At 58.6% G+C, this 23,915-nt stretch overlaps 4 protein-coding genes across 5 annotated transcripts; 3 read left to right on the forward strand and 1 right to left on the reverse strand.

The window, feature by feature from the left end:
• The first annotated feature begins 1,004 nt into the window (after nucleotides 1-1,004).
• Nucleotides 1,005-10,136, forward strand: smg6 (SMG6 nonsense mediated mRNA decay factor). The gene is made up of 19 exons (XM_052047025.1): nucleotides 1,005-1,198; nucleotides 1,882-3,093; nucleotides 3,388-3,961; nucleotides 4,041-4,245; nucleotides 4,324-4,434; nucleotides 4,505-4,611; nucleotides 4,980-5,058; nucleotides 5,141-5,431; nucleotides 5,621-5,682; nucleotides 5,773-5,918; nucleotides 5,984-6,124; nucleotides 6,387-6,555; nucleotides 6,651-6,870; nucleotides 6,941-7,114; nucleotides 7,336-7,503; nucleotides 7,764-7,908; nucleotides 8,160-8,389; nucleotides 8,527-8,608; nucleotides 9,251-10,136. The coding sequence occupies exons 1-19, from the start codon at nucleotides 1,033-1,035 to the stop codon at nucleotides 9,382-9,384; spliced, it is 4,416 nt and encodes a 1,471-aa protein (XP_051902985.1). The 5' UTR covers nucleotides 1,005-1,032; the 3' UTR covers nucleotides 9,385-10,136.
• pfdn1 (prefoldin subunit 1) lies at nucleotides 6,229-23,835 on the reverse strand. 2 transcript variants are annotated; one of them, XM_052047066.1, is made up of 5 exons: nucleotides 23,671-23,835; nucleotides 22,088-22,254; nucleotides 21,925-22,009; nucleotides 21,687-21,770; nucleotides 6,229-6,238 (listed from the first exon to the last, which is right to left on the reverse strand). In XM_052047066.1, the coding sequence occupies exons 1-4, from the start codon at nucleotides 23,725-23,727 to the stop codon at nucleotides 21,687-21,689; spliced, it is 393 nt and encodes a 130-aa protein (XP_051903026.1). In that variant the 5' UTR covers nucleotides 23,728-23,835; the 3' UTR covers nucleotides 6,229-6,238. The 2 variants fall into 2 exon arrangements, with proteins under 2 accessions (XP_051903026.1, XP_051903025.1); XM_052047065.1 differs by lacking the exon at nucleotides 6,229-6,238 and having other exon boundaries at nucleotides 21,636-21,770.
• On the forward strand, nucleotides 10,641-18,785 carry LOC127588350 (serine/threonine-protein kinase TAO1-like). Its single transcript, XM_052047033.1, has 21 exons — nucleotides 10,641-10,984; nucleotides 12,196-12,424; nucleotides 12,596-12,667; nucleotides 12,788-12,889; nucleotides 13,047-13,092; nucleotides 13,246-13,342; nucleotides 13,427-13,540; nucleotides 13,672-13,763; nucleotides 13,863-13,956; nucleotides 14,058-14,139; nucleotides 14,587-14,754; nucleotides 14,824-15,021; nucleotides 15,098-15,232; nucleotides 15,312-15,548; nucleotides 15,612-15,740; nucleotides 15,817-15,900; nucleotides 16,043-16,162; nucleotides 16,241-16,480; nucleotides 16,553-16,765; nucleotides 16,857-17,039; nucleotides 17,128-18,785. Exons 2-21 carry the CDS (start codon nucleotides 12,293-12,295, stop codon nucleotides 17,500-17,502), a joined length of 2,913 nt encoding a protein of 970 aa, XP_051902993.1. The 5' UTR covers nucleotides 10,641-10,984; nucleotides 12,196-12,292; the 3' UTR covers nucleotides 17,503-18,785.
• ttc1 (tetratricopeptide repeat domain 1) lies at nucleotides 19,314-21,600 on the forward strand. Its single transcript, XM_052047056.1, has 8 exons — nucleotides 19,314-19,408; nucleotides 19,867-20,143; nucleotides 20,230-20,290; nucleotides 20,555-20,667; nucleotides 20,767-20,803; nucleotides 20,877-21,025; nucleotides 21,307-21,361; nucleotides 21,448-21,600. Exons 2-8 carry the CDS (start codon nucleotides 19,868-19,870, stop codon nucleotides 21,576-21,578), a joined length of 822 nt encoding a protein of 273 aa, XP_051903016.1. The 5' UTR covers nucleotides 19,314-19,408; nucleotide 19,867; the 3' UTR covers nucleotides 21,579-21,600.
• Nucleotides 23,836-23,915: the final 80 nt, after the last annotated feature.

The raw sequence follows: 23,915 nt of genomic DNA on the forward strand, positions 1-23,915 counted from the left end.
CACACACGCACAGAGCGAGACACACACCCACGACATCCGGCATGGCACCCCCCCCCCCCGCCCTCACGCTCTCTCACGCACGCGCTCACACACGCCTTACTTCCTGTGTGTGTGTCCCCCTTCACGCACGCACGCACACTCACTGCAGAGACGCAACATCCCAAAAAGTGGCGCAGACACAAAAGGAAGATGGCGAGAGGATGTCGGGAACGACGGGCGCCGTCGCGGTCTTTAACGCCTGTTGATGCCGCCTTGCCTGTTGATCACCATGGCAACGGAATCACAACAAAGTCAAGGAGCCCATCTAGTGGCATAATATTCGTGTCGCCGCTTGGCCCAAAGTCACACGTGCCTCTTTGATGGGAAACATTGGGGAAGTTGGAGATGTGCTGTGGTGGAGATGTGTATATACACTATATTAGGGCTGCACGATATTGGAAAAATACGTTTTATATGCGTTGAGTGTTACAATATCAATATGATTGCAATGTTTAGCATGTAGCTAAAGAAATGACGTCGTTATGATTTTTTTTTCTTTTCCATACGGCAGCATCAGCAGGTTCAACTCGTGAAGTCCCGGTGCTCATGGCAAACCGGAGGCGCACAAAGTAGCGAGAATCTTTTGCGCACCCGCGACCAGTCACCCGACTCTGCCGACACCGAGGAGCGTGACGTCACCCGCAGCCGTGACCGAGCGGAATGCGCGGGAATGCGACGCCGAGCGGCGTTTCAAAGAGGCGACACCTAGCGGATTTGACGGCAAACTCACAGCGACTTCAAGTCGGCACGACCGTTGGGGCCATTCCCAAAAGCGAAATGTGTTTTCCGCATCGCCATGATGCTGACAAAATGTGTCAGATGAGAGTTATTTGCGCCCGTATCTTTATGTGTGATATCTCACGCGGTGTTGCTGCATTCAAACAGCCGAATTGCGTACAAGGTCAAACATTTCGGCACAATGACACGAGCCTCGCACAAAGCTGCGCTTTCCAACACGCAAAGGTAAAAGCGCAGCAACGGTTGCGAGAGGAGATGACGTCAGGCTGGGCCCGGCGATGTCCCGTAGCGGCCTCCGTAGCCGCGCTTGATGTTGTTTTGCTGCCGCTGGCGTGGAGCCTGACCAAGATGGCGGAGCAGCTGGACCGAGTGCGAATCTCGGCCGCCGAACTTCGAGCGTCCGGTTGTTCACTCGACCGAGGTGAACACACAACGAGAGCGTCGGAAAGCTTAAAAACGTCCAACTTGCTCGTATGTCGGCGCCGCGAGGAACGCGCGCGCACTTGCTCGACGTGCTCGCGCCGTGGCTAACGTTGGTGCTCATGTGGCTAACGCTAGCGATAGCACCGCGCTTTCCTTTCCTTTCCTTTGCTTTTCTTTCAAGCGTCGCTGCGACTGTCAATAGTACACAACGGTGAGCGACAGTAGGATGTGCGTAGCGAAAGAATGCAGACTTTTCCAAAGTGCACTTAAACGATAAGCCTTGTGATTGACGTCACGATGACAACAAAAGGGAGAAAGAGAGTTTGCCCAACTGGTTGGCAACTACCAACCCAAGCGGAGCAGTGGAAGCCTTCTTATTGATTGTAAACGTGAAGATTTTCCAACTGCGCGACTATTTTCCCAACAGGCAAATGTTATGAAAGTCAGTCAATATATATATATATATATACATTCGAAGAAGTGTTGATGTAGCAAAAAATAAAATAAAGGAACTTGAAACGCAAGTTAAACAGAAGGACTTTTAGCCTTAGCACCAGAATCGCGTGATAGGACGAGCAGGAATTAGGATTGACTGAATTGTTCTTGTTTGTTTGTATTTGACTCCAGAAAACGTCCCGTTTCATGTTTTCATTTTTGTGCGCCTTCTTTCTTGGAGCGCAGAGGACGATCACCCGCCCAACAAGCACCGGCGGCGTCCCGACTTGCAGCGCTACCAGCGAGTGCCCGGACAGGGGCGCCGGCACCGCGACAGCGAGGAGGTGGAAAATGCGCCGAGCGACCGCCGCGCGACCCCCCCGTCCGGCCCGCGCGATCCCAAACCCAGGAACGGCGAAAAGAACCTCCCGCCGCACGCCGACGACAGGATGCCAGGCGACGACGTCAACAGCGAGGCCGCTCCGGAAAAGCACGGCGTGAGCCGGGAGCCCGTCGGAGCCGGCGGGCCGAAGAAAGCCCGCAAACCCGACCGGGAATTTTACCGGCCCGGAAGCCGCCGCGCCGCGCCGGGGAAAGACTGCGACGGGGCGCCGGAGCCGGCTAAGACTCACGACCCCGACGCCGGCGAAAGACGGCCAAAGGGGAAGGACAAAGACGACAAAGCAAAACTCAAGGAGAGCATTCGACGGGCGGCGGGAAAAAACACGATGGAGAAGCTGCTGAGCAACGTGGAAAAACTCAGCGTCAAGGAGAACGCCTTCTGCGAAGACGGCGAGGACGCAGCCGGACGCGGCGGCAAAACCGCGGCTCGGGAAAGACGCAACGACGCGGCCAAGAGGGGGAACGGGCGCCGGAGAGAGCAGAAAAGCCAGAGTGTCATGGCGGGGCCCCGCCAATGGGAAAAGGAGAGAAGCCAGAGCGACGGGGCCCCTCCGTTGGGAGAGACCCATCCCAACGAGGGAAGCCAGCGCGCCAGAAGAAGCGGCCACGTCAAGAACGGCGGCGGCGGGGAAGCCGACGCAGGCGCTCCGGCGTCGAGCGAGCGCGCCAAACGGGGCGGCGCCGCGCCCGCCTCCAAGCGCTACTCCAAGTCGGACATCCGCCGCCCGCGCCGCCGCACGTATAGCAGCAGCTCGGCCGGCAGCGCCGCCGGCCCGGACGCCGTCAACGGGCCCGAGCGCCCGCAGAGGGGAGCCCGCGGATGGCGCCGCGCCGGCCGGGACGCCGGCCGCGGGTCTTCGGACGACTCCGGGGAAGGAGGAGTGACGAGCGAACCGGCGAACGAGGAGCGCGCGCCCCGGACGGAGCGAGCCGGGGAGGCCCGCGGCGGAGGCAACGGCGGAAGGCGAGGACCGCTCGGGGGCTCCTTGGACAAGAACCGGGCCGCCTCCGGGGACCCCCACAAACACGGGCCGGCTCCTCGGGGCCGAGGCGGGGGTACGTAGGTGCTTTGGCCGCCGTCTCCGTCCATTGAAATAGTTTGCTCCAAAAGAATTCCTCCCAACATTCTGATAACCCACCAATACTGACTGAGGACCCCCCCCCCTCAAATCCACATAAAACATTGCGTGAAGATTTTTGAGCCGTCATTTTTGGCCAAATCTGCTAGCGAGCGACGGCCAGTCGCCAACCAAAGCAAAAGATGACAAATGGCGTCATAGCGACGCGCCGCGGCGTCCAAAACGCAAACGGATCTCGGGGCAAATGGTAAGCTCGGCGTGTGTCCGGCAGGTATCCTGGTGCTGCCGGGTCCCAAGCCGGCGGAATCGGGCCAGCGCAGGCTTTTCGGAGGAGCCGCCCCCGCCGCCCGAGGGGGGCGGGGCGGGGGCGCCAGGCGCCTGTGGGACCCCAACAATCCCGAGCAGAAACCGGCGCTGACCCCCGCCGGTCGACGCTCGCTCCCGCAGGCGGCGCACGGACAGCTGCACTTTCTGGACACGGACGACGAACCGGCTGTGGGCGGGGGGAGCCCTCCGGCGTCGCGGGGGCCGCCCGCCGCCTCGGCCTACTACAAGTTCCAGAAGTCGGACGACCCCTACCGCTGCCCGCCGCCCGCCGCCCAGCGCCACCCTTTCCCGCCGGCGCCGCCGCGGCAGGCGGCCGACGGGGCGTACGCGCCGCTTCACTCGCACAGAGGCTACGCCCGGCCGGGCGGCGAGCCCACGTCGGAGGAGGCGGAGCGGCGCGCCCGAGGCGAGCTGTGCCGCGCGCTGCGGGCGGCCGACTCGCTGGAAGTTCAGCTGGGCAACTTGCTGTCCCGCGATGGAATCAGCGCCGACGGACTGGAGCGCATGGCCCGCCTCAGGTTGGTTTCACGTCGGCCGCCTCTCGCGACGGAGCCTCGCCGGTTTCACATCCCGTTTGGACGCGTCGCCGCCGGCCAGGGCGGAGCTGCTGGAGGCGTACGAGCGCGTGGTCCTGAGCGACATCGAGCTGGCCGACTCGCAGAGCGTGGACCAGGCGCTGTGGAAGAACGTCTTCTACCAGGTCATCGAGCGCTTCCGCCAGCTGCTCAAGGACCCCCCCGCCGCCGGCGCCGCCGACGACCCGCCGCTCATTCGCAACGTGCTGCTGGCGCTGCTGGACGAGGTGAGCCGCGCCACGGCCACGGGCCCTTCCAAATTGAGTTTCGGGGGCTGACCCGGCGCCCGCGTGCCGCGTTTCCAGGGGGCGCTCTTCTTTGACGCTCTGCTCCAGAAGCTGCAGACGGTCTACGGCTTTCAACTGGAGGACTACATGGACGGCGTGGCCGTCAGGGCGCGCCCGCTGCACAAGACGGTACGCCGGAGCGGCCGCGTGGCGTCGCCGGTCGGGGTGATTTGAAGCGTGGCCCTTTGCCTTCCCTCAGGTGAAGTACGCTCTGATCAGCGCCCAGCGCTGTCTCATCTGTCAAGGAGACATCGCTCGCTACCGGGAACAAGCCAGCGACTCGGCCAACTTTGGAAAGGCCCGCAGGTACCGAGCCAGCATTCTTCTTGTTGTTGTTGGCTTTTGTCCCCCCCCCAGGCCCCACTTCCACTGCTCTCCTACTGTGAATAGCAAAATAGCACGTTGCTACCCAAGAGCCGATGTTTAGCCTTCGTTCGTGTTTACACTCGTTGTGTACTTAACGATGATACATGTAATGATTTGTTGTCTGACGACCCCCCCCCCCCCCCCCGTTTTTTTTTTTTTTTTGGCAAGTGGCTAACCATGCCATCAAGGCGTCGTTTTGCTAGTTTGGGGCCGGGTTGGATCGTCGCAAGCCGTTCCCGTCCTTCGTCATCGAGTGTCGGGCCACGTCTTTCTCTAGCAGCTCACGTTGTTGAATGACGTTTCCTCAGCTGGTACTTGAAAGCCCAGCAGATCGCCCCCAAAAACGGCCGCCCCTACAACCAGCTGGCCCTGCTGGCGGTCTACACCGTGAGTGACCCAACGCCGAGCTTTAGAGCGCCGTTGATCGGCAAGCGTTCACACGCCCCCCCCCCCCCTCCCCCTCCCACAGAAGCGCAAGCTGGACGCCGTCTACTACTACATGCGCAGCTTGGCGGCCTCCAATCCCATCCTGACGGCCAGGGAGAGCCTGATGAGCCTCTTCGAGGAGGCCAAGCGCAAGACGGAGCAGCTGGAGCGTCGAAGGAGGCAGGACGAGCGGGACGCCGGCTCCCGGGGGCCCGCCGTCCGGGGCCGCGCCGGGCCCGAGGACGGGGCGCGCTCCGAGGTCTGGCTGCGCCCCGGCGGACGCGCCGGCGACTCTGAACAGAACGGCGAGCTGGGCGGCCTCGGCGCCGGCGAGGTAAGTTCCGTGCGTGTTCCCTCGACGCACATGGGGGGAACGTAAATGACCTCGCGTTGGGAAATTGAAATCTCACGGGCAAGTTGCCATGTCAAAGACACACAAATCCCCCCAGCTGGCGTGACTGTAGACATCAAAGAGTGCATTTTGAGCGCTGCCTTTTTCTTCTGCTCTCTTTTCTTTCCCCAGCTCAACAGGCGATTCATCCTCAGTTTCCTGCACGCGCACGGAAAGCTCTTCACCAAAGTGGGGTGAGTCCGAGTCCGATCGAGACGCCGGCCGTGCCGGATGAGTCCAAACGTATCTGCAAATGAGCCGACGTTTCTCTCGCGCGGCCGCAGGATGGAGTCCTTCCCGAGAGTGTCCCGTCGGGTGGTGCAGGAGTTCCGGGCGCTGCTCCAGCACGGCCCCTCCCTCCTGGGCGCCACGCAGCTGCTGCAGATCGTCACCATCAACATGTTCACCGTACACAACGCCCTCAGTCGAGGTAACGCGCGTCCCAACGCCGCCGCGTAGCCTTTGAGCGCACGTGACCCGCGTGCGCGTCATCAGGCGGGGGTGTGGATGAAGAAGGAGGGGGAGGGGGCGAAGGGCGTCGTCCGATGCTGCAGGAGCAGAGCACGGCGCTGGGCCTGGCCATGTTTGCGCTGATGGTGGAACACTGCGCGCAGATGCTCGGCGACATTCCCGCAGGTACCACCTTGCCCGTCGCCTTGGGGTCCCGTTTCTTTCCTTCCAAATGTTGTTTGCTTTGGCTTCGGAGCACAAATTGCGAATGCCGACCCGCTCGGGCGGCACTTTGACGGCTTGTTGCATATTTGGAACCAGCGACTCGCGTCGACTTGCTAACAGTTAGCGTGAAGAGCTCCGATTTGCGCGCCGGTGTCCAAATGGATGCGGCCTTCCAATCCGCCGGTACGCTTTTCCTTTTCATTTCGCCGCGCGCATTCCTCAGCCGCCGCGTCTGACGTCGAGCGGGAGGACAAAGGGGACGAGCCGGAGGCCCCGCTGAGGGTCTCGCGCTTCCCGGCGGACCTGCGGGAACTCCTCCCGAGCATCAAGGTTTGGTCCGACTGGATGCTGGGACACCCGGAGCAGTGGAACCCGCCGCCCTGCGGCATCGAGTGAGCGCCGCGTCTCCCCGCCGCCGCCGCCGGCGCCGCCACTTCCTCCCGGCCGGCCGCTTTCCCCGACACGCCCTCCTTCCCTGGTCCCGCAGCGACAGCCCGGACGTGTGGCGGTGCCTGGCCCGGCTGTGCAACGTGCTGGCGCGCGTGGACCACGGCGAGGTGCCGCTCTACAAAGTGGACACGGACGAGGTGGAGGGCGACGAGGAGCTGACGGTGCTGCAGCTGAAGGAGGACAGGCTCCTCGCCGGCTTCGTCCCCCTGCTGGCCGCGCCGCAGGAGCCCTGCTACGTTGATCGGCGCGCCGACGCGGTAGGCCCCCCCGGAGTTCGCGCGTCCGCGGCGGAGACGGAGTCCCACCTGGCGTGCTCTTTGCCTTCAGGCCCAAGCCGCCGACTGCAAGCGGGTGACGGTGCTCAAGTACTTCCTGGAGGCGCTGTGCGGACAGGAAGAGCCCCTGCTGGCCTTCAAGGGCGGCAAATACGTCTCGGTGGCGCCGCCCCCCCCGGCCCCTCCGGACGCCGGCGCCAGGCCGGACTCGCTTTCGGACAAAGAGGTGATTTCCACGCCTGTGGAAAGAAAAGCCCAAGAAAAGGAAATGGTGTGTCGATCATGTGTGTGTCACATCTGACACCTCGTTTCACATTTTCAAACTAGTCGCCAACTGACAAAACCCCCCCCCCGAATTTTCAACAACAACAACAAAAAAAAGTTACTCATCGGCGTATTATCGGCCGTGGTGCTGGTCAATTGAAGCCATTTTTTCTCTTTTCGCAGGCCGATGATGTCATCGTAGAGTCGGTGTCGGAAGGCGAGGAAAACGACGACGGCGAGGCGGAGGAGGCGGCGGGAGACGACGAGAGCGACATCAGGCAGCTGAAGGCCCGGCGCCACGCCCTCGCCAACAAGCTGGTGCAGCAGCAGAAGCGCCGGCAGAAAATACAAGTAAACGCCCAAGGCAAAAAAAAACCAAAACGATTTTAAAAAATTAATGAAAGCCTCACCGGTCAAATCTAGTGACTTTCTTTTTTTTTAAAGTGACTAACGGCAAACAAAATGAGCAAAATTAGCGATTACTGTTCAAAAAATACATTTAGTGATTATTGTTTAAAAGTTACCAACCAAAGTCGCCAAAAAGTCTGGCAGTCAGTGTGTCGTGTTTTATTGAGCTGCCAAATGCGCGTTTTGTTTTGTTTTTGCGCCAGGCGGTGCTGCAGACGAGCGGGCAGCTGCAACTGGAGGTGCGACCGGTCTTCCTGGTGCCCGACACCAACGGCTTCATCGACCACCTGGTGGCGCTCAAGAAGCTCCTCCAATGTGGAAGCTACGTAGTGGTGGTGCCGCTCATTGGTAAAATTCTCACCTGACGTTGAAATGGTTTTTTTTTTTGTCATCGTTTTCCTGTATGGTGCGGCGGGGATAACGCAAACAAATGTGGACAGACAGTAGTGCAATCGTCGGGAGCATCGATTTTTTGGGGGCTCTTTGAAAAATGACATACTTTGTTCCTCGGGCATACCGAGTTGTTTTGAGCAGCTCCGTGTCCATTTGACTGTGCACCTTGTCCACGATCCGGCGTTTTTGTGGTTTTTCCGCGGCAGTGATCACGGAGCTGGACGGCCTGGCGAAAGGCCAGGACGCTTCGGGAGGAGGAGGAGGAGGAGGACACGCGGCGGCGCACGTGCGCGGCGTGCAGGAGAAGGCGCGCCAGGCCGTGCTGTTCCTGGAGCGGGCCTTCGAGGCGCGCGAGCCGCGACTGCGGGCGCTCACCAGCAGGGGGACCCAGCTGGAGTCCATCGCCTTCCGCAGCGAAGACACCTCCGGACAGCAGGTCAGCGACGCAAAGTCAACTCGGACCTTTGCGCGTTTGGGCTCTCGCGATCGACGGCCCGGATTTCGTCGGGGCCAAAAGGAATGTCGGCTTCTTACTTTGATCCTGATTGGCACCAATCTGATTGTCGTTGTCAGGGCAACAACGATGACGTCATCCTGTCCTGCTGCCTCCACTACTGCCAGGACAAGGCCGAGGACTTGATGCCCGACCACAGAAGTAGGAAACGTCTTTGGGAGCTTGTCGATGTGGACCGCACTTTGGCGGCGTGACGTCATTCTTGTTTGTTGCGGATTCCCGCTCGTGTGCCGCGAACAGTATGACTGCCGGCATAGAGCGGCTAGTCCCCCCCCCCCCCCCACCCCCCCCCCAAAAAAAATCCAAGTCAGTGTTGACAACGTGGCCATTTTCCTCGGCAAAGGCACAAGCGGCTCTCACTTGGCACCTTGTCTCTGCGCTTTGTCGCCACCTGGTGGTCTCTGTCAGCAACCGCGCCCCTTTTGGCAAAGGGGCGGCTGCCGGTCTTCTGTCCGCTTGTTAGCCGAAGCGCCGAATGGGTCGTGGGCGGGCGGGAGCCTATCCCAGATATTCTCAACTAAGCGGCCATGAAAATATATGCTCGAGTAAAGTCGGTCAAATAAAGAAAGATCAAAAGGATGGATGGACGACTATCGTACGATAGACATACGCCAATCGGTCATACAGCGAAGAATTATTGCGCACTTTGAGTAAAACAAAAATCAAGAGATAAAAATGGAATTGAAACATTTTCATCGCACGGAATGACAATGTAAATGGGACCAATATCAAAGTGCGCTAATGCCCCAAAGATGACGCGTGTGTCTGCTTTCCCTTTTTTAGACGGGGGGACGGTGCGCCTCCATCGCCAGGTGGTCCTCCTCACGGACGACCGCAACCTGCGCGTCAAAGCGTTGACGCGCAACGTCCCCGTCCGGGAGATCCCCGCCTTCCTCAGCTGGGCCAAGGTGGGATGAAGGCACCCACGGCGGCACTTGCGGCGCCACGGACGGGAAGGCGGCCCCCGTCCCGTCCCGTCCTCCTCAGCCTCCTCTTCCTCGGATGACGTGTGTGCGAAGGTGCGCGCCGGGCGGCCGGCGTGGCCATTTGACGACCAAACGGCGCACCGCGACGGAGAAGCCCGTGCGTGCGCGCGGCGGCGGCGGCCCCCGCGCTGCGCTCTGGCCTGCCAGCTAGCTAGCGCGCGCGCGCGTGCAGGTGTTTCCTGCCTCGAAGGAAGTGCTGACTTCACTCGCAAGGGTTTGAAAAGTGAAGCCGTTGTTCCTGATGCTTGAAATCCAAAGTGGCGCATTTTGGCAAAGGCGAGCGTGGACATTGGATGGACGCCGACGCGACGTTGGGTCTCGGTTTTGAAGAAGACCCGTTTGCTTCCAAACGGCAAAAGGTGTGTGATGCTTTCTCACGACAAACGTTGAGCTTCCGATTCCCGAGATTGGGCGCGCAAAGTGCACGTTTTTGTTTCAGCTTTTGCGGTCCAGCCGAGTGTTGTCGTTTATTTATTGGACTGCGATTTTTGTTTTCCGCTGGTGTGTCGTGCTCTGCGCTTTTCTTCTGTATTTTGTGGCTGCGAACGTTTACCAAACGGCTCCCGTGTTCCTGATGTGTCATTAAAAGCTTCACGCTGATGATGGTGATGCTGTGATAGATGATGGAGTGGCTGTCAAAAAGTCAAAACACCCCTTCCAAATGGACTTTTTTCTTCTTTTTATTTGCTGTATAAATAAAATGAGTCCAAGATCAACATTTTCCAAACTTTGACACCATGAATGTGACCCCAAACCTGTGAGAATCCATTTTGGAATCTTTTGGACAGGGAAAGTAAACATGACATTGACTAGCCCCAAAATAAGAGAAGCATTTTTATTTGTTTTGAATAGAAAACCGAGTTTTCTTTTCCCAGTGGGTGGGGTTGAGGTCATGGGATGTCGAAAATGGATCTCGTCACCTCAAGCACCCTAAATAACATCAAAGTACCCCTTTGATACCCCAACGTTGGAAACAAAGCCTACGTTCACACTCTCTAACTCTGGCTACTTGCAAGCCCTAAGCCAACCTACAAACCGCAAGTTCAACCCCCACCGCTGGCTCCAAACCCGACTCCGGGCTCAAATAAGTACGGCAAGGGGGTGTTAAAGCCCCTCCAGCGTTTTAATGGAAATGATTTGGGGTGTCCTTTTTGCTTCCTGGCCACCCGCCAGCGCATCCGAGAGCCTCCTTGCCTCGCCCCCATCCTCCCCCGCCTCCCCCTTGCGCCAGTCCGTTAGTCCTCTCGCGACTTTGTCGTTCACAACAGTGCCTCTCTCTCGGAGGCAGCACGAAGGCCCAAGCTGCCCGCTTCGGACCGGGGGTCAGTCGCCGAAGGACCGACCCCCACCCCCCTCCCCCCCTTTAGCTCCCCGATGCGCTCCGGTTACCCGCGGCTGTGATAGTTAGCCGTCGGCTCGGCTAAGGCTCCAAGCTCGGATTCCCTGCAAGGACGCTGGCTCGTCTCGTCGTCGGCCGCGTTTCTCCGGCGGCGGCGCCCGCCGCTCGCCGCGGGGATTCGCCTTCCGCCAGGTGGGTCCCGCGCGGCTAGCGGTTAGCGCGGATGCTAAGTGCCTCGGCTAGCCGGATGAGCCCGAGTCGCTTCTCGTCGCGCTCTGAGCCGATGACAGCTTTCGGGGCGACCCCCGGCGCGGGTCGGCTGACGTTTGGATTGGCGTTGCGTGCCGTGCGACCGTCTGCGTTGTTGCGCGACGACGCGCGAGGGGCCAAAATGCGGCCATTGACGGTGTTGTGCTAACGGCTACGTTTGCCTGCTTACAATTCGCCTGAGCAGAGAAAGCGAGCGCCGGGGGGTGGGGGTGGGGGGGTTGTTGTCAAAAGCAGCCGGCCTTGTGAGGGAAGAGCCGAAGGTCCACTTGGGGCTGGCCAAGCAAAATGCGCCCCCCTCCCATCCCCCGATTCATGTTTGGATAGAAGCACTTGAGTGCAAGTGTTGCGATTCCCTTGGATCGATTTCTGCGGTGCTTCACATGAAGCGCATTGCTCACTTCTTAAACGAACGGTTCCTGTTCGCAGTCTGCTTCGAGCGGCCAAGGTGAAGCGCCCCCCCCATCATTCCCGGACGTGGGAAACGAGCCTTCATCCCACACCTGCTCACGTTTCAAGGCATGTTGCTTGCGTCGCCTCGCCGGAGAGACGCAGCGACGCGTGTCGGGCGCGTTCCGTGTGGTCGTCAGGCGGCCGAGATGATCGCTCCAGTATGGAAATGTTTTGTTTTTTTCCAAATGCCCGCTGACTTTGTTTTTCGCCTGCCGTCAAAGTCATCCGGCGTCAGTCAGGCCAAAATTCCAGAGTAGACGGACGCAAAGAGAAGCGCGGACAAATCTGCCGCCGGGGAGGCTTGGAGCGACTCAAACGGGCCAAACGGCCGCGGTCCTCTTCAGCTGCCCTCTTCCGGAAGAGCTTCTCAAGACAACGGGATGGACTTTCTTTCTTTCTTCTTGTCCATGCGGACAAGCAAGCAAAGCATCCGATCGCAAAGGTCGCCGCCATGTACCTTTGTAACGCTCGCGTCGCTCCCCGGGCCGCTCCCCCAACGGCAAAACGCGAGGACGGCCTCCCCGGTGGACAGAAATAAGAGCCGCACCTCCCGCCAACGCCGTTTCTTATCGAATAACTCGAGGTCATTTATTGGCAAACGGAACGGAACAAATCGCGTCCGATTCCCGCGCGACCGTCGTTGCGCCATTGTGACGTCTTTGCTGTTTTTTTTGTCCCGGCAGACGTTCCCGCCGATGAGGTCGGGGCCGCTCCGGTGTCGCTCAGCGGTTTCGGCGTCTCGCGAGGTCCTGGCGGCGGCGCGCCCCGCCGGGCCTCGCCATGCCGTCGACGGTGCGAGCGGGGAGCCTGAAGGACCCCGAGGTGGCCGAGCTCTTCTTCAAGGAAGACCCCGAGAAACTCTTCTCGGACCTGCGCGAGATCGGCCACGGCAGCTTCGGCGCCGTCTACTTTGTAGGTCCAGCTCGAGATTTTCATCCAAAACAAGTTGCCGAAAGTCACGACTAAACGAAGCGATGGACAAAGTCCCCAATGCAGCAAGACAACAAGCTAGCTGACTTGCTAGCAACCGAACTGTGCCAGTAACAAAAAGTTTCAGTTGGTTTGTCTTTTGTTGCGGCGCAGGCACACGACGTGCGCACCAACGAGGTGGTGGCCATCAAGAAGATGTCGTATAGCGGCAAGCAGTCCAACGAGGTGAGGCGGCACGCTCGCCACACAAATGCAACATCGCAACAACACTTTTCGCCATTCGTCCCGTGTTATTGCCTCGGTGTGTGCGATTGGTAAGTAAGTGTCGCTTGTTGGCCTCCCCAGAAATGGCAGGACATCATCAAGGAAGTGAAGTTCCTGCAGAGGATCCGCCACCCCAACAGCATCGAGTACAAAGGGTGTTACCTGCGCGAGCACACCGCCTGGGTCAGTCTCGCCGTTTCCACGTCCCTCGCCGCCACACATCGAGGCGCCTTCTTCACAACGCATGCTTATTTTTATTCTTTTATTTTTGCTTCGTGGCGATGACGGAAATCCGAAAAAGCGTTTCCGGCGCTCACGTGTGTGTGTGTGTGTTGCACAGCTGGTGATGGAGTATTGCCTGGGCTCGGCCTCGGACCTCCTGGAAGGTGAGCTGCCCGCTTGCGCCAAAATCCAATTTAGAGCGCCTCGTTGTCGGCCTGCCGTGCAGAGAGAGACGGAAGCGAGTGGAAGGGGGGGGGGGACGCACAAAATGTGGGCGTGGCTCGGATGAACGACTGACGCCCGCTCGTGTGTTGCAGTTCACAAGAAGCCTCTGCAGGAAGTGGAGATCGCCGCCATTACGCACGGCGCTCTGCAGGGGCTGGCCTACTTGCACTCGCACAACATGATCCACAGGTGGCGCCCCGCCCTCGTCCAACACCCCCCCCCCCCCCCCCCCCCCCACACCGCCCCCTTTAACGCCTCGGTCCCCTGCGGCAGGGACGTGAAGGCGGGAAACATCCTGCTGACGGAGCCGGGACAGGTCAAGCTGGCCGACTTTGGCTCCGCCTCCATCGCCTCGCCCGCCAACTCCTTTGTGGGGACGCCCTACTGGTCGGTGACGATCCGGCCGCTCCCAAAACACAAACGCGGTCGATTGTCACGAGTCGCGTTTTGATGCGATAAGTGAGCCTTTTCACTTTCGGCTCGGGTCACGTCGCGTTTTTTTGCCCCCCCACCCCCAGGATGGCGCCCGAGGTGATCCTGGCCATGGACGAGGGCCAATATGACGGCAAGGTGGACGTGTGGTCTTTGGGGATCACCTGCATCGAACTCGGTAAGCGTTGCCCGTGGGGGGGGGGGGGGGGGGGGGTTGGTTGTTTGTTTGCAAGTGCGCCGAATGACGCCGCCCGGTGGTGGTTTGTGGCCGTCGCAGCCGAGAGGAAGCCGCCCTTGTTCAACATGAACGCCATGAGTGCCTTATATCACATCGCGCAGAATGAGAGTCCCGCGCTGCAGTCCAGCGAATGGTACGTACGGCAAAAAAGAAGCGGGCGGGCGGCCTTGCGCCGACCTGCGCCTCTGCCCGAAAAGCTTTTGGTCCTGCGCTGAAATGCTGTCACTGCGGCAGGAGCGATTACTTCCACAACTTCATCGACTCTTGCCTTCAGAAAATCCCGCAGGAGCGGCCGCACTCGTACGACATGCTGGGCGTAAGGCGCACACCACTGACACTGTCACGTCACGTCAAGTCCCCCCCCCCCACACACACACACACAAATGGGAGACGTTTGTCTTATGTAAGGGTAAACGAAATAGCAGCGGGTTGTGTTCACAGTGGGGGGGGGGATGCACGTTTGGGGACAAAAGTGTTTGTTTGTTTGTTTTTAAATTCAAAAACCACCAAATGTGTCTTCCGTTTTGTTTTTTTGAAGCCACACAAGACACGTGGCCACTTTTAGCAACAAACTGGCTTGATTTGTATCCGTCCAGATCTGGATTCGTTTTTGATGACGCCCGCAAAAAGCAGCCCGAAAGCTAGTTTTGTTTTTTGCAATGACAATGTCCCATTTCCAAAGAGCACCGACGGTTGCGAGCAGGTCTTGGCGCTACGTGAAAGAAAAGAAGTCACCTTCTCCTCTGGTCCTCTGGTCCGGCAGCACGCCTTCATGCGGCGCCAGCGTCCCGGCTCAGTCCTGATGGACCTCATCATGAGGACCAAGGACGCCGTGCGCGAGCTGGACAACCTGCAGTACCGCAAGATGAAGAAGCTCCTCCTGCAGGAGGCCCACAACGGAGCGGCGCCGGAAGCGCCCGACCCGGACGAGGTGGGGAAAGATGCGGCGCCGGCCTTGATTCTTTTTTTTTTTTTTTGCGTCTGACGGGTGCGCGTTCAGGAGGCGGAGGCGGGCGGCGGGCGCGCCGGCACGGTGAACAGCGTGGGCAGCAACCAGTCCATCCCCAGCATGTCCATCAGCGCCAGCTCGCAGAGCAGCTCCGTCAACAGCCTCAACGACGACGGCCGCGGCGAGCCCGAGCCGGCGGACGGCGAGCGCAGCGTCGTGTCCAACAGCTCCGTCATACACCTCAAAGCCGTGAGCGCCGCCGCCGTCCTCCGAAAGGCAATTTTGCCCCCGGTTTTGCCGTTGAGCGGGCGCGTGGCGTTGCCAGGATGAAGAGGAGGGGGCCTTCTCGGGCGGACGGCCGGCGGAGGCTCCGGTCTCGACGTCGGTGGCGGCGGCGGCGCACCCCAGGAAGCATCAGCGCAACCGGGAGCACTTTGCCACCATCCGCACCGCCTCCCTGGTAAGACGAAGTGCGCGCCAAGCCCGCCCCCCCCTGAGCCCGCCGTCTTCTTGTCTCCTCTTTCCGACGCAATTTGCAGGTGACGCGCCAGATGCAGGAGCACGAGCAGGACTCTGAGCTGCGCGAGCAGATGTCGGGCTACAAGCGCATGCGGCGGCAGCACCAGAAGCAGCTGCTGGCGCTGGAGAACAAGCTGAAGGCCGAGACGGACGAGCACCGCCTGCGTCTGGACAAGGAGCTGGAGGGCCAGCGCGCCAGCTTTGCGCAGGAGATGGACAAGCTGCTCAAGAAGCACCACGCCTCGCTCGACAAGGACGTAAGTGGGCGTCGCCGTCGCCGGGTGGCCCCGCGCCCGCTCACCTCACGTGTCGGCGCGCAGCTGAAGACCTTCGCCACCGACGAGAAGAAGTTCCAGCAGCACATCCAGCTGCAGCAGAAGAAGGAGCTGGCCGGCTTCCTGGAGTCGCAGAAGCGCGAGTACAAGCTGCGCAAGGAGCAGCTCAAAGAGGTTTGCCACGGCCCGCCCGTTCTCCTCCCGCGCCTCGTCGTCTCTCACCGGCCGGCGCCAATGCCGCCTCCCGCAGGAGCTGAGTGAGAACCAGTCCACCCCCAAGAAGGAGAAGCAGGAGTGGCTGTCCAAGCAGAAGGAGAACATCCAGCACTTCCAGGTCTGGCGCCTTTTCAGAATATCAAGAAGACATTTGATTTATTTGGAAGCGCCTCTCGAGACACCCGAAAAAAGACGAAAGAAGACTGGTTGATGGCTCGACGGCCGCCGTGACGTTTGTGACGCCGCGTGTCCGCTTCCAGGCCGAGGAGGAAGCCAACCTGCTGAGGAGGCAGCGACAGTACCTGGAGCTGGAATGTCGGCGCTTCAAGCGCAGGATCCTCGTCGCCCGCCACAACGTGGAGCAGGACCTCGCCCGAGAGGTTGCTTCAACGCAAAGAGATGTCGGGCGGGGGGGGTGGTCCGGCCCGGCCGAGACCCATTTTTGTTGCCCTCCCCAGGAGCTGAACAAGCGTCAGACGCAGAGGGACCTGGAGCACGCCACGCTCCTGCGGCATCACGAGTCCATGCAGGAGCTGGAGTTCCGGCAGCTGGCCGCCATCCACAAGGCGCGCGCCGAGCTCATCCGCACGCAGCACCAGACCGAGCTCACCAACCAGCTGGAGTACAACAAGAGGAGGGAGCGGGAGCTGCGCCGCAAGCACTTTATGGAGGTTCGCCAACAGCCCAAGAGCCTCAAGGTAGGGTGCACCCTCCCCGCCCCAATTTAAAAAAAAAACGACTGCGAATCCAACGAGCGGATTTGCCCCCAGTCCAAGGAGCTCCAGATCAAGAAGCAGTTCCAGGAGACGTGCAAGACTCAGACCCGGCAGTACAAAGCCCTGCGCAACCACCTTCTGGAGAGCACGGCCAAGTGCGAGCACAAGGCGCTGCTCAAGAGGCTCAAGGAGGAGCAGACCCGCAAGTTGGCCATCCTGGCCGAGCAGTACGACCACTCCATCAACGACATGCTCTCCACGCAGGCGGTGAGGCACTCGCAAACCGCCGCCGCCCCAAAAGAGACACCGTTGACACCAGAGAGCTGGACTATCGTGACATGATATGTGTGTGTGTCAGCTGCGTCTGGATGAGGCGCAGGAAGGCGAATGTCAGCTTCTGCGCGTGCAGCTGCAGCAGGAGCTGGAACTGCTCAACGCCTACCAGAGCAAAATCAAAATGCAGACGGACGCTCAGCACGACAAAGAGCGCCGCGACCTGGAGCAGAGAGTCAGCCTGCGGAGGGCGCTGCTGGAGCACAAGGTGACCCCGAGCGGGGAGGAGGCGGAGACACGGGAAAGCCAGAGCGCCCCATTGAGCTTTCGCGCTACGCCGCTGTGTGTGCCCGCAGATCGAGGAGGAGATGCTGTCTCTTCAGAACGAGCGTTTGGAGCGCATCCGTTCGCTTCTGGAGCGTCAGGCCCGTGAGACGGAAGCCTTCGACTCCGAGTCCATGAGGCTGGGCTTCAACAACATGCTCCTGGCCAACGCCGCCCTGGAGCCGCAGGGCGGCCGCCACCGGCAGGGCGGATCCCGGCCGCCCTGGGGCCAGCCCGCCATGGCCGGGGCGCCGCCCCCCTGGAGCCTCCACCTCCCGCCGGGCGGGGGCCAGAGAGAGGCCGGCGGGGTGAGGAACAGCCCCCAGGCCTTGAGGAGGACCGGCGAGCAGAGCATGAGCAGAAGCGCCAGCGTGGCCTCCAACGCCTCGCACCTCTCCTTCACCTAGCTTGCGCGCGCGCGGGCGCCTGATGACATCACCGCCACGACGCCGAGGTCAGCGTGGCGCTCGCAGGCAGCGCTGGAAACAAAACGCGGAAGCGACATCGCCAGCCCACGCGGCCGGAAGCTCGTTCCGGTTTCGCGTCACGCCGGCCAAGGCGTGGAAAGCTGGTAGCGCTAGGCTAGCATCGTCTGTGTCAAAGGGTCGGGACCCCGATTTCACTCTTACGTACCCTTGACCCGCTTTGGAAATTCAAATTTAAAACCCTCACCCTACTTTGAAATCCCAAGCCTCCTCTTTGTATGGATTGGGGTCCCGCTAACCCCTTAGCGTCAAGCTAGTGTCATGTCTGCCATTTCAGCACCGTGCTAAAGTCACATTCATGTCCTGTGAGTGACGTGACTCGATGATGTGTCGCCGCATTCGTTTCTCCTCAGTGGCGTCACGTCTTAGCCTCGCGCTGGCTTCCGTTTGCGTCACGTCTGCCAAGGTGGCGTCAAAATTCTGCCATGCTAATGTCACCTTAGCACCACGCTAGCGTCATTGTGGTCCAGTCCCTCATGTTAGCGGTGTATTTGTGTGCCGTCTGCCGCCATCCTGTTCGCCTCCTATTAGGAAGCCGCCGGAGGGGTGGGCTGGGCTCGGGGTCTCCAACTTGACCTTTAAGTGAGCTGGGCAGGCTTCTCGCCTCTGACCTCGCGACCTTCCTCACCTCCCGCCTGCCTGACTTCCTCTCTTCTTACCTTGCCATCCTGTGAGCCTTCTGGCCTACTTCCTCACAAGCGTCCTCGCATCCCTCGGGGGGCGCTGCCCCGCTCCGCGTCTCCCTCCTCCCTCGCCCCGGCTGACAACAAAAGTGTAAATATGTACATGAAGACTATTGTAGAGTCGGTACGTCCCGTCGTACGGTCAAACGTGTTCATATTGTAAATCGTGTCCAAAAATTCACAGGAAATTTAACGACATCATCGCGACGGGCGACGCCTCCTGTGGCTACGCCCCCGCGGTGGGCGGAGTCAAGCCTATGCCGGCTGTCAGTATTCTTTGCTGTTGTCAGTGGAAACAGAAAATGGGAAGAGAGACTGTTCATCCGGAGAGCGCGTGAAAGCTGGAGAGAAATGCTACGAGTTACTTTGGTTTTGTTGGCCTACGGCTACTGGAGAAAGAGTTATATGTGATAAAGAGGGGTTTTGTTTTGTTTTTGGGGGGGCTGTTGTCAATTTTCAAGCCTTTGACACTGTCGAACAAGTTGTACAAATATCTACGGCTGCCACTAGCCGTTATTTTAATCGTTGATCCCTCATGATTATTTTGACAAACAATGGATGAATCCGATTTTTCTTGTTGTTGTCGTCAACGGGACATTTCAACTTCGTGACCGGCCGCGACGTGTCCCGTCCCGTGTGTGACCAAATACCTCGGAAGCGACTGCGTTACTCCAAAACCCTGTCGGCAAAACAAACTGCCTGAATAAAGGTGTCGTTTTAGCCTCCGAGCGAGACAAGTCATCAAGAGGCAACCCAACACTCAACGAGCCACTCGGCGATTTGACATCCCGCAATAATATTGAAAAAGTGACGGTCGCTAGGCCACCATTTGTGTAGCTTCTCTCCGTTGCCTCGTATTGTTTCAAAATAAACATGTTCAAGACATCGCCAATTCGAGTCGATCCTTTTTTTTTTGCTCTTGTAAATGATTTTCTGTCGGGAATTTGTGAAGAATATACGGACGGTTAGCATACTTTACAATAGTTTTTTTTAACACCAGAGTAAAAAAAATAATCGAAATATATGTTCCTCTAGATAGCGCAGTTGAGCACGGCACAAAGTGCACGCGTTGTTTCAACCGAAGAAGAAGAAAAACCCGGAAGTGTCTTGGCTAATTTATGGAAGCCGAACCTCGTTCTCATCAGGTAATTCAACCGAATCGGACCACTTGGAATCGTTTGTTTGCGTTTAATCACGCGAATGGCACTTTATGAAGACGTTTCCAACCTTGACTTGACAAGGCGACAGCAGCTCTTCCCGTCTTTTTTCGACTCTTTAGCTGTCGACTCCGTTTGTCAACATCGTCATTCCGCATGAAATGATTCCGCCTTTACGACAAATATTGTCTCGGTTCCATGCAATCGAATACATCATGTTCAGTCCTGTTGCTCCGTAACATTAAAAAATTATCGGTCGCCCGTCGTTGGGAGGTGATGGAAGAAACGAAGCAATTCCGGTCGTATTACAAGGTTCAAGGACTCGATTGTAGTCTTGGTCAGGAAGGTTCCGGGGTCGTGAACGCGGCCTTATTACCTTCAAATGTTTACTCTTTAATAAAAGCGCGTGCGTGTGTGTTCTCCTCTCCGTTGGTTCATTTGTTGAGGATGAGCCGGCAAGCAGCTGAACAGAAACGCAGCGAGGAAGACTCCGCGGAGCGCGAGGACTTCTTTGACTGCCAAGAGACTTTGGAGCATCCGGACCGAGGAGACCGGGACGGACGACGCCCGAACGCGGACTTGAGACACCGGCCGACAGACGACACGAGCACAGAACCGGCGGGGGACGATTCCGACGACGACTCGAAGGACTTTGGAGGAGAAGTGGCAGAAGATGACCATCAGGAGGAGGAAGAGGAGAATTTGACGGAGGCGGAGATGGAGGTAAAAGTGCCGGACGACCTCGAAGGGTCAACAAACGCCTGCGTACACGCTGACCGGCCCTCGCGCTCGCCTTTCTGTCACCTCAGAGCCGACGACTAGAGAGTCTCACCTTGAAGGAGGAAGGAAACCGCCACTTTAAAAACGGAGGTGAGCTCCACCGCCGCGGTCACGCCGCGCACCAGTTTGACCCGTCGAGAGGCCGAGATTATCGTCGTAAACCAAAACTCAAATGTTCGTTCAGGAAACTCCAAATATCCCACGGAGGAAAAAAAAAATGTCGGGCTTCACTATTGTCAATGTCTCGGTTTTGGTACAAGCGCGGCCACAACGTAGCGAGCAGATTCCCGAGCGAGCGCGCGGGCAGTGTCATGCCTCGGAACGCTTTGAGCAGCGTGCGGTGTGTCGCTGCAGATTGGTCTCCGGCGGAGCAAAGCTACACGCAGGCGCTGCGTTTGTGTCCGCGCCCTTTCAGCCGAGAGCGAGCCGTCTTGTTCTCCAACAGAGCCGCTGCCCGACTGCACCTGGTAAATGCAACACGCGCCGCCGACGCCCGCGCCTGCGCCCGCGCCTGCGCCCGCGCCTGCGCCGCCGCGCTCACGAGACCTTTGGCTCTCTCGCGCCAGGAGCGGAAGGACGACGGGATCGCCGACTGCTCCAGAGGTGAGCGACGTTTGCGAACGGCGGCGGCGGTGGCGGGCTCATCCGTCACTTTTCTTTCTTTCTTTCTTGCAAGCGCTGGAGCTGAATCCAGACTACGTGAAGGCCTTGCTGAGGAGGGCGGAGCTCTACGAGCAGACGGAGCAACTGGAAAAGGCGCTGGACGACTACCAGGCGGTTCTGGAGCGAGACCCCGAGCAGACGGCGGCCAGGCGGGCCTGCGCGGTGAGTTGGGGGCCCTTTGCTTGCCGGATCCATCCCTCCCATTTTCTACTTGCGAGGCTCGCGGGTGAGCCCGAGTCAAATTGGGGCCAGTCGGGAAAAGTCGACGGGACCAGCCGCCATTTGCTTTTTGTTCCTGCGCCCAAGCCAGTCGAAGCAAGATGCTTTATTGACGCAACTCTGTCGAGGAGTCTCGGGGAAGACAAACGTGGTGCTTTGCTGCCTTTATTTGTTGCAATATTGAAAGTGTCTAACGCCAGGCCGACCGCTCGCTGTCCCCGCAGAGGCTACCGCAGCAGATCCACGAAAAGAACGAGAAGCTGAAGGCAGAAATGTTGGGTAATGGTCGGCAGGCGCCTCTCCGCGTGCCCCCCCCCACCCCTCTCCGAGCGGCGATTGAGCGTGACCTCTGTTGACCCCGGCAGGTAAGCTGAAGGACCTGGGGAACCTGGTCCTGCGACCGTTCGGCCTGTCCACCAACAATTTCCAGGTCAACCAGGACGCCGCCACGGGCTCCTACTCCATCAACTTTGTCAACAAGGCCGGCGACACGTGAAATAAAAGCCTTTGCCGTCCCACCCCGCTGCCGGGCTGATCAATGACCAATCGCTCGGGCGGTGACACAATGAACGCTTTAATGAAACCAGGACGCGGCCAAAAGCTTTCACTGAGCTCTCCTGGACAGCAGCATCTCCCGAATGTTGTCCTCCGCCTCCTTGACGCTGCGTTCCAGGTACACCTTCTTCTGCTGGAGGCCACAAACGCATGACAGTTTTTATTTTTTTTGGGGGGGGGGGGTCAAATTGTTTCACAAAATTAGGATGAGCCCATCACTTTTTTAGAAGGCGGTCGCCAAACGCCCCGTCGCGCGTTGGCGCGTTGGGCTGACAAAGGCGCCTCACCTCCAGTTCTTTGATTTTCTCCTCGGCCGTCTTCTGCTTGACCTTCAGCTGCTGCGCGATGTCGTCCTTGGACTGCAGGATGAACCTGAAGCGGCGCGCGTGGGCAGGCGTCAGGCGACTGACGGTTTTCGGGCAGCGCGGCTCGGCGCGGCGGGCGACTCACATGCGTCCGACGCCCTCGTACATGCGCGTGCTGTCGCCCAGCGTGCTGATCTCGGCGTGCGTGAGCTTGGCGTGCTTCTGCACGTGCGTCAGCTGCTCGATCTGCAGGTCGGCCAGCTTCACCTTCTGCTGCGTGTCGATCATCTTCACCTGCAGCTCCGAGAAGGCCTGGCGCCCGCAAACCACACGCGCGCTTGCATTCAAAACCGGACGGTGGGGGGGGGGGGGGGCGTGTAACCGGGTCAGTCGCGTGTCACACCCGAGTCAAATGATCGGGATGACGAGCGGGCCTTCCGCAGAGCTTGCCGATCGTTTTGATTCGGGTGTGCCGCACAACAGACGGGGGCGCAGCGGCCCCTCGAGGACTGGACTTGGACATCCGCGTAGGAAACAACGGACCGGTCGCATATAGCAATAAAACTGAATTCCTCCTTATAGGCACTAAATCCAATCTAAACAAAATAAACAACTTCTCCATTCCCTTCGAAAGCTCTTCCATCTCCCCCTCCCCTCAGGTCAAGAGTCTGGGTGTCATCCTTGATAGCACCCTCTCCTTCACCTCACATATCAACCACATCACTCGTTCTGCATATTATCATCTTCGAAACATCCACCGGCTCCGCTCTTCTCTCACTCCTCAGTCCACTGCTATACTTGTACACACCCTCGTCACCTCGCGACTCGATTACTGTAATTCCCTTCTGTTTGGTCTCCCTCAAAAAACCCTCCATAAGCTTCAGCTGGTCCAAAATTCAGCCGCCCGCATTATCACACTCACGCCATACATAAACCATATTACACCTGTCCTCCAACATCTCCACTGGCTTCCCATTTTACACCGCATTCAATATAAAATCCTGCTACTCACATTCAAATCCATTCATGACCTAGCCCCTCCATACCTATCTGACCTCATCCATATTCCTACGCCTGTCCGCTCTCTTCGTTCCTCCTCCTCTGTCCTCCTCTCTGTCCCCCCTGCTCGCCTCGTCACCATGGGAAATAGAGCCTTCAGTCGCTCTGCTCCCCAGCTATGGAACTCACTCCCCGCTGACCTTCGTAATACAGCCTCATTAACACATTTCAAATCCCGCCTCAAAACACATCTGTTTCGACAAGCCTATTCACTCAGACCATAAAGCCATTGTTTTATTTATTTATTTTGTTGTATTTTTTCTTATCTTATTTGATGTAGTTTTTTAACATTGTACTCGTGATTTTAACTGCTTGTTGTAAGGTGTCCTTGAGTTTCTAGAAAGGCGCCCACAAATAAAATGTATTATTATTATTATTATTATTATATTTAGACGAAGACCGCAGCGGCCAGTCAGTCTCGTAGACGCGCGCGACCGGTGCCGTTCCCTTCCATTGCCAATTTCGAAGCGAACGCGCAAGGTCCACACGGGGAGGCCCGAGCGGAGATTCGAACCCAGAAGCGGCGAGACCACACGAGACGAGGCAGGCGTGTTCACCCGGCGTCAACGTCGAGAATGGCTCGAATCGAGGGTCTCGAGAACAAGTGCACCTCGTGTACGTGTTGGAAAGCGATCCAACTCGTGAAGGCGGCTTCGTTCGCTCAATTACCTTCTTCAGCTCCAAATCCACGGGCGCCGCCATTTTCTTTAAGGTTGGACAGCGCATGCGCGCGACAACATCCGCTCCCCCTCAACTCAACGACGCACGATTGCTTTTATTTTATTTTTTAAACGTCTATGAGCGAGATTACTAACGTTTGTCGCCAGAGTGTTTTATGATCACGTGTGGGGGGGGGTTAGTTTTTATGTTGTTTTGATAACGCCATAGTGAACCTTGAAACTGACTTAAACAGC

This window comes from Hippocampus zosterae, chromosome 16, assembly GCF_025434085.1.
Source record: "Hippocampus zosterae strain Florida chromosome 16, ASM2543408v3, whole genome shotgun sequence".
Taxonomy (NCBI): Eukaryota; Metazoa; Chordata; class Actinopteri; order Syngnathiformes; family Syngnathidae; genus Hippocampus; species Hippocampus zosterae.